Here is a 17,971-nt window from a genome sequence, read left to right as displayed (position 1 = left end):
AGTCATATTGCACCTGTGCACTTTTACTTAATTTTACAATTTTATGTATGCTTTTAACCCATATGTCTTTATTTGTTTTCACGGGGAATGTCTTTTTATGTCTTTCTCTCTGCCATACTTTGTGAATTGTGATAGACAAATGTTTTTGAATGTGAAGTAGAAGAACATCTGAAACCATGGAGAGTTTCCTGCCCCACTTGAGTCAGTCATAAATGTATTACTGTAATCCTTTAACTTGTGCAGTTTGTTGTCACTAACATCTCTCTCTTTGGGCCGAGGGTGTCTGCCAAAGTGTGCTGTCTGTTTGAGAGCTATCAATCAGTCTTCACTTGTCTTATCCACACCTATCCTGTCCTCCACTTCCTCCAAACTGTCTGGCACTCCTACAAGAGGAAGCAGCACATCTGTTAGACACATGGTGCGTACATCACAAACATCAAAAACGTCATCAGTGCCATTTGATAACTTAGCATTCTCTCCAGTGGTTCTAACTTCTTCAAAAAACAAACACTTAGCCTATCTTGATTTTTCAGCCTTGTTGCTTCAAAACGTAGGCAGAAATTCCTCGGGTTGGTTTTTATAGCTTTCCCTCATGTTTGTGGGTAGTACCAGCATTCGTTTTCCCCCCTCCTTTGCACTGTCTCGTTCCTCAGCCAGACTATTCCAGGAAAAACTGTTTCAAACCATGTGGCCCAAAAATGCAGCTCTTAGGCCTACTTGTGCCAGGGACTGACTGGAAAACTAGAGCAGACAAGCCATCCTATCTCTTTATCTTGTGGTTCCTTCTTACTTTTACTTGTTTTTAGAATATGATAGGCCCATTTGATTTACTACGCATCTTGCGTGCTACCCGCGCTTGATAGGCTTGTCCGCTGCGCGGCCTCGCCTGTCCTGCAGCTCGCCAAGCTGGCCCTGCAGCTCGCATTTGCAGCTTGCCCGCTGCGCAGCCCACTGATGTCATCAGTGTGTGTGTGTGTGTGTGTGTGTTTTTGTGTGCATGTGTGCGCCTGTCTGTCTCTTGTGTTTGTGTGTGTGTGCCCGCACACGCGCGCGTGTGTGTGTGTGTGTGTGTGTGTGTGTGTGTGTGTGTGTGTGTGTGTGTGTGTGCATGACTGATGATGTCACAATGCCTCTGACATGACTGATGATGTCACAATTTATGACATCACTGATGACATTATCACTGGGCATCAGTGACATCATCACTGAACTATAGCCTTGTGTGTGTGAGTGAATTTATGACATCACTGATGATGTCATCAGTGACATCACTGAACTATAGCCTTGTGTGTGTGTGTGTGTGTGTGTGTGTGTGCGTGCGTGCGTGCGTGCGAGAGAGTGGATTGATGTCACTGATGATGTCATCAGTGGAATTTATGACATCACTGATGATGTCATCAGTGGGACAGACAGAGAAACAGACAGAGCCCTAGCTTCCTTTTATATATTGATGATGATGATTTTAAAGCACTTTGTAAATATACAAGCAAAATAGACCTGCTCATTCCTCTTAAACGGGATCTGAAGCCTATCTCATCATGCATTGGGCAGAATGCACAAAGTCACTGTGGACAGCAATCACTGACATGGGATATTTAGAGTGAGCAGTACACCTGACTTGTGGGAGGAAGATCCTTGATGCTGTGAGGTTCAAATGAAACAATGAAAACCGTATCCTTTAATCCAATTCTTTCACAAAACGCTCCATGCAGAACTTGATTTGAATTTGGATCCCATAACCTTTCACCCAAATTCTGTTGAAATAAATCCTCACAGATGGCACCATATTTTTTTATGAACATGTAATCTTCTTCCGGCTCTCCCTTCTTTGAGCTTGTGTTATAGCAGTTGTGCAACATGCATGACAGGAATGGATGACGCCTAGTCCTTCCTTGACATAACTCAGACAGCCTCTGGGTTTTGGTGATAGATTGATGATGAGATGTGTTTGCTAACATTGTTTTGATCGTATTCTCCCAGAAAAATAAATACTGCGTGCTACAATGGAATATTCCATTGTAGGGGTCCAATGAGAGGGGCCCGGCCCCCTTGCTCGGACCACATCCATTTTCAAACCCTTCATTGTGATCTCAGCTGCACAGTGTACACTGTCCGTCCGTCCGTCCACACACACACACACACACACACACACACACACACACACACACACACACACACACACACACACACACACACACACACACACACACCTACACACACACACACACACACATACACGCGCACACACACACACACACACACACACACACACACACACACACACACACAGACAGACAGACAGACAGACAGACAAACAGACATAAACACTTGGCAAAGCACTGAAAACCACTTCTGTGTTCTCACTACAATAGGTGTCTCCAGGACCACATTTTGCCTTGATGACACACAGACTCACAAGGTGAATACAATACCAGCCCCATGCTGTCACGGCTGGTAACAATGATGGGGGGGGATTTATTTTGAAATGTGAATGTGTTTGAATGAACCCTTCAGAAAAATACTGTAATCTGAATTATTCCCTGCTGTGGGAGATGTTCTGTTTCAATTAACAGGAGAACAATAGCCTGATAAGGATGGGAAACCAATGTTGATATCGGCAAACTGTGAGGAGGGAGCAGTGGCGGACTGCATAATCGGGCACGTCGGGCAAATGCCCGGTGGCCTGGCCTGGCCTGGCCTGCCAAAAAAAAAAAAAAATTTTTTTTTTTTTTTTTTTTTTTTTTGCAAGCCAGGCCAGGCCACTCACTGAACAGCAGGCCAGGCGCCGCCTACTGGTTTACTAGTGGTTTTATTACTTTATTCAGGTTTAAAGTGGGTGCATCTCATTGTAAAATTGGACTTGGCCCAAATTGGGCTTCAAACGGCCCAAATTGGGCTTCAAACGGCCCAAATCGGGCTTCAAACAGCCCAAATCTGGCTTTAAACGACCCAAATCTGGCTTCAAACGGCCCAAATTGGGCTTCAAACGCCCCAAATTGAGCTTCAAACGCCCCAAATTTTCCGCCGCCGCCCTTCGGACGCCGGCACGCGCGTCAGCCTGTATCGGCCTGGCCTGCTTGGTATCTAATGCCCGGCCTGAATTATGATCCCAGTCCGCCCCTGGGAGGGAGAGAATAGACTGGGAGTCTATTGGAGATGTGTCTTGATAACATTCTGATCAAAAACATTAGGTTGCTTTGAGTGTTGGGTAAGTACGGTACAAGTATTAATCATTTTAGTGAGAGATGTTAAGTTAATTATATATATAAATGTCAAGTGGTGTTTGTATTGGATTTTGGTGTTGTTTTGTGTGTGTGTGCTTCTCTTTGTCCAGTTTAGGGAATAGGTTATTGGATGTAATGAGATGACGGCATAATGGAATGAGGATTTCCAAGGAAACCTATGATCAGATGAGGAAGTGAGCGGGTATTCTACGTAAGAGGTTATTTTAAAGGGAAGTTGTGATAATGTGGGAATATGAGGGATTAAATATAGTTTGATGGTTGGGGTCTCCCGAGTATGATTAAAATCTTTACAAAGAGAATATAGATATGTCAAATAGTCTGAGTGTTAGCAGGACATTAAGAGGGAATAGTTCACTCCAAAATAAAAATTCACTCATTTTCTATTCACCCTCATGTCAGTTGAAACACTGGTGAAGCTTGTATGTCAAAATATAACACATTGTGTGTAACTAGTGCAGCTCCAGGTTGAGGCTTCTTCAAAACCACTAAGGAGAATATTTGAATCCTTTATGTAATTTAGATTTATTTAGGCTTATTGGCTAAAAGTTGGTGTGTATGCACGACACAGAGAAGTTAAATAAATAGTGAGAATGCCACATCTTGGCATCTTGGGTATCATGTCAAATTTGACTTTCTCATTTGTACCACTCTATACTATATTAACAATATTTCCAGCAGCATTTGAATGCAGCATCTGCTTGCTACATAGGGTGCCTGTCACTGAGGAAAACCTAAGATAGTGAGGCTAATTATGGGGCAGCAGTGGCCTAGAGGTTAGAGAAGCGACCTTGTGATCGAAAGGTCGTCGGTTCAATCCCCGGGACCGACAGGATAAATCTGGGTGGGGAAAGTGAAAAGGCAGCGCTTGCCCCTCCCTCATTACCACCACTGAGGTGCCCCTGCTCAGTGGCCAGCAGATCAGACTGCGGTTGTACTGGTCAGCTTCCAGGTGTGAATGTGTGTTTGAATGTGAACAGGGCGCTCCTGAAAAAGAGAGCATTGCTCTCAGTGAGTCTTCCCCTGTATTCTCAACAGTTGGATCATGCTGCCTGCACAAGCTTGTTGGAGTATTTTCTATCTAGTTCCAAAATGTTTCCTGGCCACTTAAGTTCTTTTGGAGAAGGCTCGGCATGGAGCTGCGCTAGCTAACGTTGCCATGGGTTAAGTAGACACAAACTCCACCTGTGTTTCAACTGACATGAGGGTGAGAGGGTGGTTTAATGTCCAGGTGATCAAAGGTGATCATGTACTCCACTGTCAAAACAAAATAGGCATAGACAAAACTGAACAAAAGTATTCCAAACAGAGTAAATGGTACACTGATTCCTACTGATAGAGGCATGACCGTGGGCTTTTATAGGTGGAAATGTTCTCACACCTCTATTGAAAGTAGACAAAGCAGGATAAATATGCTGCGATGAGGTTTCAGACAGAGGACAAAAGACCGGTCAGAGAAATGGAGCAGAGACAGAGAGGGAGGGAGAGACAGAGACGTGCATGTAAGGGGGGGGTGAACCAGAAAGGGCTGTGAAAAGGTGTGTGTTACAGTTATGTGAGACAGCGTGTGTGTGTGTGTTTTTGTATTTCTACACTTAAGAGGATCATGTCCTCACAAGGATATAAAAAAATCTGATGAGAGGACATTTTCTCCAAGAGGCTAGAAGTAGGATTAGGATTAGATTAGGGTACGGGTGAAGGTGAAGTTTAGGCATGTAGTGGGGGTTACATTTCAGGGTAGGGCTTAGGGAATGAATGTAGTCAATGAAGGTCCTCACAAGTATCGTAATGCAAACATGTACAGTGTGTGTGTGTGTGTGTGTGTGTGTGTGTGTGTGTGTGTGTGTGTGTGTGTGTGTGTGTGTGTGTGTGTGTGTGTGTGTGTGTGTGTGTGTGTGTGTGTGTGTGTGTGTGAGAGAGAGAGAGAGAGAGAGAGAGAGAGAGAGAGAGAGAGAGAGAGTGAGGAAAAGGAGAGTGAGGCATAGGGTGACAGGGAGGTAGGCGTGGTGCAGAGGGTGGGGTTGGACTCTGTTGGCACCGGCCCAAGCACATCTTTGGCTTTATAAGAGGAGGCCAGTGCTCCCAACATCACAGCTACTCAGGAGGACATATCTCACCACAGTGCCTTTCTTCTCGCAGTCTCCTCCCCCTCCAAGACAACATGGGCAGACATAAGGTGTACTTAGACAAGCTGTCACGCTTCTTCCAGATCCGCCACCTGCTGCTTCGCCAGGCCCTGGCAGAGTGTCTTGGCACCTTAATCCTGGTGGTAAGTGTGTGCGTGTGTGCATGGGTGTGTGTGCGAGTGTGTGTGCATGGGTGTGTGTGCATGGAACTTACATCACATTATCTTATCTTGAAATAGAGGTTCAACGATTTAAGGAAAGAGCAAATATTAGGCTAAGTGAAAAGATAGAAAGTCTATACTTTCTAACAAAGGCATTTTTGAATCTGAATTGAACTTTTCAAAGAGTACTTTCTGTTCATTAAGTACCATGGCATTTTCTTTTCTTTTTGTCAAGGTTTATTGATATTTCAATTTCTGTCAACTGCTCTCCGTGTGAGAGCTTTTGTTTTGTACTCTTTTTCTGCTGCCATGGTTGAAGAGTGATGAATGATCTGGGCAAGAAATGCATGTAATTTATAGACTGTCCATATAGACTTCAAAGCGGAGTGAAGTGGCATTCTATGTATTACACTGAGCCATTGTGTATGAGCCTTTGTGTATAATGCTATAACTTATATTGGCAAACTGAGTTGAGAGCAAACAGTGTAGCAACAGGTTGTTCTGGGCAGCATTCACTGTCAGCACAATGATATTTACATCTGCACAACTGAACACACTATTTGCTAGGAGTATAAGATCCAGGATCCAGGACTCACAATCTCTGACAATGACTTCATTCTGTCATCTTTAAGTGCGTTAGGTGTGTGTGTGTGTGTGTGTGTGTGTGTGTGTGTGTGTGTGTGTGTGTGTGTGTGTGTGTGTGTGTGTGTGTGTGTGTGTGTGTGTGTGTGTGTGTGTGTGTGTGTGTGTGTGTGTGTAGGCCTATAATGTAGTCTATGTGCATGCAGCATTGAGTGTCAGTTCACAATTTGTCAATGTAATTATTCTGTTAAGAGATTAGCTTCATAAACATTAGCAGCAACACACACCATCTCTGCCACAGACAGACTCGTGCAGTCCAATAAAGTGGAAATGTGATGGAATAGCAGCACTTTATCCAACTTCTCCCCAAAAACCACAAAACCAGCTGTTTAGGTTTAACACCAGTATTCGAATATGGGATATGCCTACTGTTCAGCAGCAGAGATAAAATGAATCCAGACTCCTGGCTATCTGCCCCAACAAACACAAATAAATAGCCTTACAGTTTTCACATGAGTTCTCAGAGGCTACTCTTACTACAGCCTTGGCGGTCGGCACTTGTTAATGAAGTTTCAAACCTAATACTTTAAATTCTAGTCTAGAACCCAGGGGCTCCTGTAGTGGTTTAACTTTCACGGTGCAGCTCAGAGCGTTTAGTGACTCACTGCCTTACTTAGTGACTAATAGTTTATGAAGTGTAGTCGCAGACTGTAGTTCAATCATGGAAGACCAAATAAGGCACATACCCCTCAGCCCAAATGACGTCACTAAATGACGTCACCATCTCCAACGTCACCTTCTCCATGACGTCCCAAATGACATCAGTTATGACATCATAAATGACATCATAAATGACATCAGTCATGACATCATAAATGCCCTTCTCCCAAATGACATCAGTTATGACATCATAAATGACATCAGTTATGACATCATAAATGCCCTTCTCCTGGTACTATATAAAGCCCCCATCACCACAGCTTAAATCACACTTGTGCAGTCATCACTCACCTTGTGTCAGCATCACGCATTCATCCAGCATCTCCAGAGCAAAAAGCTTCATCCCACCACCTCCCCAGATCACCACCAATGTCATGACTCCCGTTGGAAACAAATCCCCTTAGGGGGGATGTCCTATCTCATACAGCACTGATGCCCCTCTCTCATAAGCAAGAGGAGCGTCACATCATGGAGTCATACGCCATACTCAAACTGTCTATTCTGATTCAATAAAGTTTGTTAAAATTATATTACGAGTCTCTCATGATTGAATTAAATTACTCTCACCTTTCATTGTGAGACATAATCCAAGTCAAAGTATTTTTTACATATTTTAATTATCATTCATAGTTCCCACCAACAGGATAAAAGCGTCTGCCAAATGACGTAATGTAATGTAATGTAATGTAATGTAATAATTTACACCAGTCTAGGCATGATTTACTAGCCTGGTAAATCAGGCGGTCACATGAACTCACGTTTCATTTCGGTCTGGTAGAAGGAAATGATTTACAGTAACTTAGTTATAATATGTAAATAAGTGAATGGTATATTACTCCTCATAATCACATAAACAAAGACATGCAATGTGAAACAACTAGATAAAGGATCCAGCAGTGAAGTCTCCAGTGTTTTTCCACACTCGTCTCATCACATTCCTCACACCTCAGCAGCTGATTTTGCATGTGAAGTGACAATTAATGGGAGGCACTGGCAGGTGTGGCACGTCTGTTTAATAGGTGACACATGTGGATGGCAGCACCGGGGAGGGACAGTGCACAATAGATAATACATGATCAGCATGCCTGACATATTTTGACTTCCTTTAATAGAGATATAACTCTGCTCCTCCCCATCTCTCTCATAAAATATGTCACCCACTCTACAATTAGCCTACGCCACGCCTCAAATTCGAGGCCAAATCCGGTCTGACACCTCATATTTTGTGGCCCGCAAGAGCTAGCAAAGAATTCAATTTGCGCAATACAATTGTAATTCTTAGTTATAATAGTTGTAGGCTACTAGTTTTCTGTTTGCCATTATTTTCCCTATATCCCTTCTTTCAGAGCTACTTCTTAATTGTTAAGTTATTACAAACAAACAAAACAATAATCGAATCAGAGGCAATTATGTACCGTAATATGATAACAAGTAGGCTATATACATTTATCTCATGTTACATTTACAACCGGCCCTTTGAGGGCAACCTTAATGCTGATGTGGCCCGTGGATGCAATTGCGTTTGACACCCCTGGCCTACACCCTCGTCACATTCACAAAATGTATGTTTTCCACTCAACTTACTGTTCGCCTGCCATGACCTGAATAGGAGCTCTCAGGGAGCTTCTGACCTTCTATACCCTTAATTTAAACATAGAATACAGGTAGTGATTTACATAGAGACTAGTTCCAGGCCAGCAGCTTTTTTTTTTGCTTTCAGCACCAGAGCTCCTAAATAAATGGCAAAGGCATTTCAATAGGTTGGCTGCTGTGAGGCTTCTATGACTCAGTGGAACCTCTCCCACTGTGCTTAATGGCTAGCTGGATGAACCTCTCCCACTGTGCTTAATGGCTAGCTGGATGGCTGACCAGCTGAATCAGCCTTTTGTAGTTGTAAGAAGAACACAGTCCAAACGTTTTTAATACAACACATTCACTGCTGGCTTTGACTAGCCTGGCATCGCCTGACCAATTCACATGATGGCACCGCATTGTATTTGCAAACGCACATTTGCAAACACAATTTTCATTTGCTGTGGCAAAGGAAAATGAGCTAGCCGGTTCCCAGCCTAGGCTTTGACCATCATAGAGTCAGACATAATAACAATTGCGCACAGATTCACAGTAGGATTTAAGAATATCCTCTCTGGTGGAATCTGATCGTACTACTTACTAAGTCAGCTGCTGCTTCCAGACTAATGGCCCATCATTTGCAATCAGATGCCTCTGACATTCAGAAACCGTCACTGAGGTTCTGAGTTAAGATACGTCTCCGTTTATCCATGAACATCAGCATGCAACACCAACACACTCCAAATACTAGCAAAGTACATTGCTAACACGGGGCTAATGTTCTGTAGGCGGCGTAGTACTTTTCCACTGATGGCTGGTCTCATCAGGAGCAGAGTTTAGACTGGGCCCAGTGGCTGTGAACATCGCTTAGGCGCCAGCCCATCTGAGTGTGGTTCCCTAAAGCTAACCTCAACATCTGAGTCCTGCGGTCTCACTGAAATGCTTCCTCTTCAGGGGGCTTCCCAACCGGCAGCCTCAGCATGGGCCACACATACGGTACTTACTTTAAGTGGATACAAAGAGGACACTCAGAAACACACACGCACCTACACACACACGCACGCACACACACGCACACACGCACACGCACACGCACAGTATCCAGTGGATATGTGTGACCCACTTGGCAATTCTACCGCTACTCCTAATGACAAAACATACTGCAAAACCTCCTTCCTCTGATGGAATCGACCATGTTTCTGTCCACTAGGACATACTTTGTTTTCCCTTTTCCGTTTTGCAAAGTGGAAACCCCTTTCAGGATTGAAGTGAAGTTTCTCCCCCCTCAGATAACACAACGGGATACTGACAGCAGCAATTCTTGCGGAGTCAATGTCAACAACACATTGATATTGCTCTACATATCTTCTCAGGGCCCATTATAAACACAATGGTGCCCATTTAATCGGAATGGGTCTCAGTTTCAGCGGTTTGACTGATAATGATCACATCCCCTCCCGGCTTCCCCCTCATCCCATGGCCTGACCTTCATTGGTGACAAAGCAGTAAATGTACAGTTTGTTCCTTTTTAGAGGGGCATGTGCAGCACTGAGTTTGGCGTTGACACGTTGCCTCTGTACCTTTGTGTGTGAATATATGCTAAAGCCCGCCTACTGCAGAGTGAACACCTTAGCATCCTTTCATGTAAAAAAAAAAAAAAAAAAAAAAAATGCTTTAGAATACAGCCCACAACTTACAGGGTATGTACAGGGTAACAAAATCTGTACTTACGGTACCACATCTGTGCTTCGGGTACAAGATGTGCCTTTACCGTGCCCCTGTAGTTACACTGTAGTTACTATGTAACTAAGGGTGATTAACACTGCTTTAGAATACAGCCCGCGCCCCTGTAGTTACCATGTAGTTACAGATGTTAAGATGAAGATTTTTTTTTGTATTTTAAAGCGTGACCCAAAAAATCAACATCTTCATCTTAACATCTGTAACTACCTGGTAACTACAGAGGTGAAGGTTGTATTCTAAAGCAGTGTTAATCCATCCCCCCCTAGTTACATAGTAACTACAGGGGTGTGGGCTGTATTCTAAAGCAGTGTTAATTCCCTCATAGTTACACAGTTACTACAGTGTAACTACATGGGCACGGTAAATTAACATCTGATTTTGTTACCTTGTACTTACCCTGTAAGTTGCGGGCTGTATTCTAAAGCGTTACCGAAAAGGTAACATTTATACTCTTGCTGTCTTGCATTAGAATACACAGCACAAGCACCTATTGTAGAATGTGTGACGCTGTTCTCTCTGCTTAGCATACAAGGTAAAGCAGTTTTTCCTCCTATCTTTCCAGATGTTTGGCTGTGGTGCTGTAGCCCAGCTGGTGCTGAGCGGTGGCTCCCATGGCATGTTCCTCACTGTCAACTTTGCTTTTGGCTTCGCTGCCACCTTAGGCATCCTGGTTTGTGGCCAAGTCTCAGGTAAGCCGATACTTGTATGCACACATTGAGAGGCTTTTATTATGGCTTGTAGACATCATTGCATTTTGAGCAGTAAATATCTCAGGCAAATTCACTGTGCCTGAGTTGCATCACATTTTAGGTAACTGGCTGTAGAATGAAATTGCCATTCTGTATTTGAATTTTTTTAATGTATTTAGGCAATGCTATAGCACTGTAATGTGTTCATGGCTTATAAAAATGTGTTATAGAAAGAAGAGGAAGTCCGCACACTGTTGACGCTCCAGCGACCACAATTTTATTTAAGGCTCACACAACGTTTCAACCCCTTCGGGTCTTCATCAGGTACCTGATGAAGACCCGAAGGGGTTGAAACGTTGTGTGAGCCTTAAATAAAATTGTGGTCGCTGGAGCGTCAACAGTGTGCGGACTTCCTCTTCTTTCTATGGTGTGTATTTTTGAGTCCAGCACCTGCAAAATTTTTACGGAGATGCGCGTGCTTCCCTTTTTGTTCTGAGTTATAAAAATGTGTTAACATGCTGTCTTCATGTGCCTTCTTTGCAGGTGGCCATCTTAACCCTTGTGTGACCTTTGCCCTGTGCTTGCTTGGGAGAGAGCGCTGGAGAAAGTTCCCCACGTACTTTTTCTTTCAGACACTCGGCGCTTTCCTGGGCGCTGCCATCATCTTTGCCATGTACTATGGTGAGGGATGTTTCCAGGCATGGATTTCAAGAAACAATCTCGTTACAACCAATATGTCATAGATTTTGCACAAGTGTGTCATTTACTGGTGTAAACAAAGAAGAGTTTCATGCTTTATTCTGTTCTCTGTCTCCCATTAGATGCCCTGTTCGACCTTCCTGGGCATTTCAATGTGATTGGGAAAAATGCCACAGCTGGCATCTTTGCTACCTATCCTGGGAAACATCTCACCATTGTCAACGGCTTCTTTGATCAGGTAGACTTTCTAGATATGGACAAAACCTGGGAATAGCGCTCAAACTCAAACAGACGCTCAGCTCATTCTCCAGGCTAGTCCAAGACAACTTCCAGATGCTAAAGTTTAATTTTCTAAAAGAAGCTGCTACAACAGGGATCCAGCCGCCTCACTATTCAGTCTAATATCCATCACTCTCCACTATAGATCATTGGCACAGCAGCACTGATCGTGTGCATCCTGGCTATTGTGGATCCATACAACAACCCCATCCCCCAGGGCCTGGAGGCCTTCACCGTGGGCTTTGTGGTCCTGGTCATTGGACTGTCTATGGGCTTCAACTCTGGCTATGCTGTCAACCCTGCCAGGGACCTGGGACCACGTATCTTCACCGCTATGGCTGGCTGGGGCACAGAGGTTTTCACGTGAGTCCTCCTTGCAAAATGTTAATCTCTATCTCCTCTACACTACTTTCACTTTCACAGCTTGTCATAGATTATTCGCCAATCCCTTGACCCCCTTTTGATGACCCATGTATGTGTTGTTTATCTCATATAATGCCTTCATAGACATTATATTGGATTTCCCTGTGGGTAAAGTAAAACTCATTCAAAGGCTTATCTCGTTTCTCCCTCCTCAGTGCTAGGAACTGCTGGTTCCTGGTGCCCATCTTTGCCCCATTCATCGGCACCATCATTGGTGTGATGATCTACCAGCTCATGGTTGGCTTCCATGTGGAGGGAGAGGTGCGCGACCGGGACGAGAAATCTCAGGAGAGCGAGACTCACCGACTCACCAACGTCACTGCCAACGACAACCCCAAAGAAGCCACCAAGGAGGGCACCAAGGAGAACATGTCATAAACACAGCAATTTGCCCTTCCAGCCACTATTGGCCTTTCTAAACCACCTTTACAGCTACTGGGACATGTCCCAAGACACCATCGGTTCAGGTGAAATGGTCCTCAATCTGTTCAATCCACTTCCTTTATATCATCCTGTGATTGTATTATATTGTATGTAGAGGAATGATTGTGTATGAGCGTAGAGGGGAGAAACACAACTTCAAGAACACAGAATTACATTAATTCTTTGAAGAAATAACATTTTGGATCTTAGTGTCTTTAGCACTTCTGTTTGGACAGTATTGTATGCTTTATACCAACGTAGTTGTATGTCTTTTTTTTTTTTTTTATAGTTTGACATATTTGTATAGATGTATTTAGGCGGATGTACATGTGTATGGCAACGTCAACCAATCTGTGTGTGTTTTTTTATCCTCAGTCCAGAACCTTTCAATGTTAACGTTCTTAATTCAGGGAAATTGTCTTTTCACTTCCAAAATTTAACCTCGAGGTCCATGTCTGTAAATGAGTAAATGAGGATGTGGTTGAGAAGAATGCTGTACAGTTCAAGTTCAGTACAGGTCATTGCTGGCAAGGTCACGGTCGTATAGATAACTATCAGGCGTCTGTCTGCTCTATTGTTTAGAGCTGACAAATGGTGGTGAAGCTATGCATCCAACAGCTTTTAATTGTTTAGCGTCACCACTGCAGTCTTACAAGGTTTATAGCAGCTATCTTAAAGCTCCTATATTCCCTGATGCACTTGTTTGGCACTGTAAATGAACTATCCAGTAATTGTTAAAAGAGCTGACAGCCACTGTGATACATCCTCAGCTGGGAAAGTTATAATTTCCCCATGGGTCAACTAAACCTTATCAGAACCTATTTTAGCTTCCCAATTTCATGCTTGTAAATAGTGTAAATGCCAATAACTACTGCTTTGTTTCTGACCTATGCAGGATATCTTAATTTCACCATTCATGATTTTTGGTCTTCTGACATGTACCTTGTGTATCACTCCATGGTAGAGTGCTAAACTGGGCTGTGAGATCTTTTATATTCTTGTTTGTCGGTCGAGGGGAGATGCTTTTGTACTGATATATAATAAAGTTCTTTTTTTTTATTGTTGCCTAAAATGTGAGTCATGGTATCAAGTTACATTCTTTTATCTGTTCTCTCTTCTTTCTCACAACTGGTCAGAGCAGATAACAGATAGGCTAAGTTTCTTATCTGTCTAGCCACCATCCTGTACTGCATTATACCTAAAGGAGATAAGAATAAATAATTTTGAATGTTAGATGTAGATAGATATGTAGATAAACGTATTTGGCCAGTGCTATTTTGACAGTCAAAACATGAGTCACAGAATTTGCATTGCACACTGTATTCAAAAATCACATTACTATTACATAACTATGGTACCAGTCAAAGGTTTGAATACACAAATGAGAAAGTGTATCCAAATGTTTGACTAGTACTGCATAACTCATAACATGTTTCAGACAAAACAAGAGTCTGTTGTCAGCCCATGATCAACATACAACAGTAACTGCATACTACATCAGTCAAAAATAAGCAGTAATTTTATATGATAATTCACAGTCAGGAGTCCATCAGCAGTGCACAAAGTTACAGACACAGCAAGAGAACTGGGTTAAACATAGAGATCTCTCCATTCACTCAGCTGTTCTCTTTAATAATGATTTTATGTCCCCACAGGAAGACCTGCTCCATCATTACGCAGCGCACAGCAGCATTTTACCCTGCTATTTCAAGGCTACACGTTATTTCCCAGCATACCTCAGTCTCCACACACCAGAAGAACTGGATCACTGTTCTTACTTCAGTGCATAAATCAAATCAGCCATCTTTCTCCATGCTAAGGGCTCACTTTGATAGAAACTATTGTCTACTTGCCATTCATCCACACTCCCTCTTGCTGCATGTGCTTAGATGATCTACTACAGTAAATGCTGCATCATAATCCTGCTGGATTACATTTCAATTAACTTACTTAACCCTTTTCAGTTGTAAGTAGTGAAATTGTTCATGTAATTAGAATCACACAGAAGGCCAGACCGTGGATTTTGGCAAGTAGGCAGTAGCCAGTAGGTCTGAACAGGTTGCCTAATTAATTCCAACGGGTTTTAGCAAGTCACCTTGCATGTGTGGGAGAGATTACCTAGATTTCTTGATTCACCACAAATCCTTGGTTTTGTTGTCCAAACAGGACAAGTTCATACAAACCTTTTCTTAATGTTGATAACACAAGGAGACTCAAGTCCTCTGGCAAAAACATGTCAAGAGTTGTCAATGTGATGAAATCATAAATGTCTGCATGATTTTAAGAGATGATCAAACAGAAAGAAAAAAAACATTTTTGTAAACTATTGTACCTGATAAACGGCAAATGGGGAAACTATCTTCACTTCTTACAGTGTCAGGCCTCAAACAGACGCATAATCTGAACATGTTCATGATGAAGAGAAGAGACATTACGCATATTATTACGGGCTGATATAGAGAAAATGTAAGTTACATTGGCTTTATTTCATAATCAAAAGCTATAAAGCAGATACACATGGTGGTCTCGACCTAGTTTCAAGATGGAGACCAGTCTTGTTACCTCATATCACAATAGCCATCAGCTCTCAGCATAAGTCATGTGTAAGTCACGTGTGACGTCTGTTATGACATGTGTCTCCACAGTGTGAAGTCGGTTATGACGTGCGTCTCCTGACTCATCACCCCATCCTCAATAGCCAATCAGCCCATGTCAATATGACGTCTGCTATGATGTCGCTGCCGAGCATATGACGTGGCAGTACATATAGCCATGGTCAGCGCATCATCATCCTCTCCCTCCCTGATCGTTCACCTAAGTGGTTGCTGCACCTGGGCTGATCGTATCCTCTGAAGCTGTGTTTCGCCCCACCCACCTCCCCAGTCCGGCACCAACGTCTTGACTCCTGAAGAATTCCCTACGGGTGGGATTCTCTATTCTAGTCTGAGCAGATGCCCTCCTCTCTCACCACAAGAAGAGGGGCATCTTACCACGGAGTCATTACGACAAAACTAGTTGCCATGCTATTTGTGAATAAAGCTTGCTTGTCAAATTTGATCCACTGGTCTCTCATGATTGAAATAGTTATTGGTATTATTAGTTATTCATCATAAATGCAGATTACAGAAATACAGATGAGGCGTACAGGAGTTCAGTAAAGGTTTGTCGGGAGACAATGATCCTTTATAGGTCTGACATGGCACAATCTGTATGTTGTGACTATCTAGCAGAGAAAAACACGTTCAGGGGCAGAGAGGGGTACAGAGAGGAAAATCACCCAAGGCTGCAGCTATGTGTGTCAGAGTGATTGTGTCTCTGTCTGTTTGTCTGTCTGTCTTCCATTTATCTATGTGTTATGCATTAATAATAACTAACTAATAATAACTATGTGTATATGCTTTATAGCTATTGATTATTAAATAAAGCCAATGTAACTTAAATTAGTCTTACAAAATGTATTTAGCCAAACATATCTTTGCAAAAATGAATATTGCAAAGAGACTGCATTCCAACTTGAAAAGCTTACATGATTACGGAAATACAGATAGATCAGGTGTACTTGATTAATTCCATTCTACAACATGGCTAGTATAATGTCTACTAATATAAAGCTACTATCACTGATGCTATTGGTGACACAAAGTGTATGCGTATTCGACAATTGTCGTACTGCTTCTTTGAAATGCAATGAATCAGGGTCACAGACCGATTTTAGACGTAGGCTACACAGCCGAGAGGCGCTTCGATATTGCTGGAAGTGGGCAGGTACTGAGACATTCAAAAACTCACCATCCTGACCTTGTGGACATGTGTTTTCTATCATCAGCTGCCTGCACTGTCAGGAATGCATGCCTGAGACTCCATAGGACTTATATTAGATCAGGTTTTATCTATGTGTGTGTAAAGCTATGGTTTTCTGAAGTTTTTTGCCCTTTACATTAGTGAATGATTACTTTGGAGTCAGTCGGATTCTCTTGACTCTATAAGGTATAGCAGCTGGTACGTTTATCCAATGTTACATAATACATAATATGGGATTTTTGGTAGATATGCATTATTGGTATGTACACCAAAGTATATTGCTGCTGTTTAGACCATGCTGGTGGAAAGAATCTATGGACAAAAATACATGTCTATTCTGCACCGTATAATACAGTAAAGACATGCAGCTTCACAGTACATTGTGAATTCTTGTTTGGCTGTATACTGTAACTCTATGCTGTCAGGCCCTGGTTGAAAAACTCTGCTAATACATTTGAAAGTGAGAAACGTATTCCAAACCAGTGAAGAAAACAAGGTGTGCTCTGATTCTGCATTGGCCTTTTTTACGTTTTACACCAGGGTGGGGACCAACTTTTAGAGTGGTTGACACCAGAGTACAATTGAGCCCCATAAAAACCAAAAAGACTTGCTTCAACAAGCCCTTAGTCAAGAGGAAATAAGATGTGTAATTTTATATTGATCACAGAGGCAGCGCAGACAGGTTTTTAACATCTTAGCTCCAATGCAAGTTTTGTTGTGAACACCCACCAAAACAAAGCAATATACTGTAATATTGTCAACAACAGTTCACATACCAAGTATATTCCTTTTCACAGGTCCTACACCTGGAAAATCCCTGTTAGATCCCCTAGGCCAGATTGTTCAAGCCGGAGTCTGATCCATCTGGCCACATTTCAACATTGTATAACACATTTTCACATGGAAAACAAGTCGATATGGTGTGGGAAACACATTACAATGCTTGTAATGTTTGCGCTTGAAATGAGGGATGATTTGAAGTCACTCCTGTAAAATAAATTTATAAACAAGTTGACAGAGAGACAAACCGACCGACCGACCGACCGACAGATAGATAGATCATCGATCGACCAATCAATAACTTCCAATGTTTGCAGTCAAATGTTTTACTATCCAATAATATGTCATATGCAGGACAAGTTGTAACAAATGGATGAAATTAAATGTATTATCTCTTCTAGCTGGACTTTGATATAAGGAGATTTAGCTGGACTAATGCATCCCCTTTTGCTTCAGTAATTTAAAATCCATGTGATGTCACAATACTATTCCTATTGTTTTTCCATTGTGTTTATCATCCACTGAGAGGGAATCAAACAAATCATATAACTCATATTAACTTCAGACTCTCAGGTGAAATAATAGGTATTATAACTATAACTAATCTATAAGGTGAATTCACTGTCAAGTTCAGCCAAATTTCAGACAAAGTTTTACAAAGCCATAACATGTCCAGCTAGCTGTATGTAGTGTCTGGTTCAGACTTGGGCTCTCATGGCCTGTTGTTTTAA

At 42.4% G+C, this 17,971-nt stretch overlaps 1 protein-coding gene across 1 annotated transcript; it reads left to right on the top strand.

Moving 5' to 3' along the window:
* The first annotated feature begins 5,352 nt into the window (after window positions 1-5,352).
* On the top strand, window positions 5,353-13,724 carry aqp3a (aquaporin 3a). The gene is made up of 6 exons (XM_083643838.1): window positions 5,353-5,511; window positions 10,709-10,835; window positions 11,379-11,516; window positions 11,657-11,772; window positions 11,959-12,176; window positions 12,392-13,724. Exons 1-6 carry the CDS (start codon window positions 5,404-5,406, stop codon window positions 12,612-12,614), a joined length of 930 nt encoding a protein of 309 aa, XP_083499964.1. The 5' UTR covers window positions 5,353-5,403; the 3' UTR covers window positions 12,615-13,724.
* The last annotated feature ends 4,247 nt before the right edge of the window (window positions 13,725-17,971 follow it).

This window comes from Poromitra crassiceps (assembly GCF_964638095.1).
Source record: "Poromitra crassiceps genome assembly, chromosome: 10".
Taxonomy (NCBI): Eukaryota; Metazoa; Chordata; class Actinopteri; order Beryciformes; family Melamphaidae; genus Poromitra; species Poromitra crassiceps.
The sequence above is the reverse complement of the archived record's forward strand: the minus strand, read 5'-3'. Positions and strand labels throughout refer to the sequence as shown.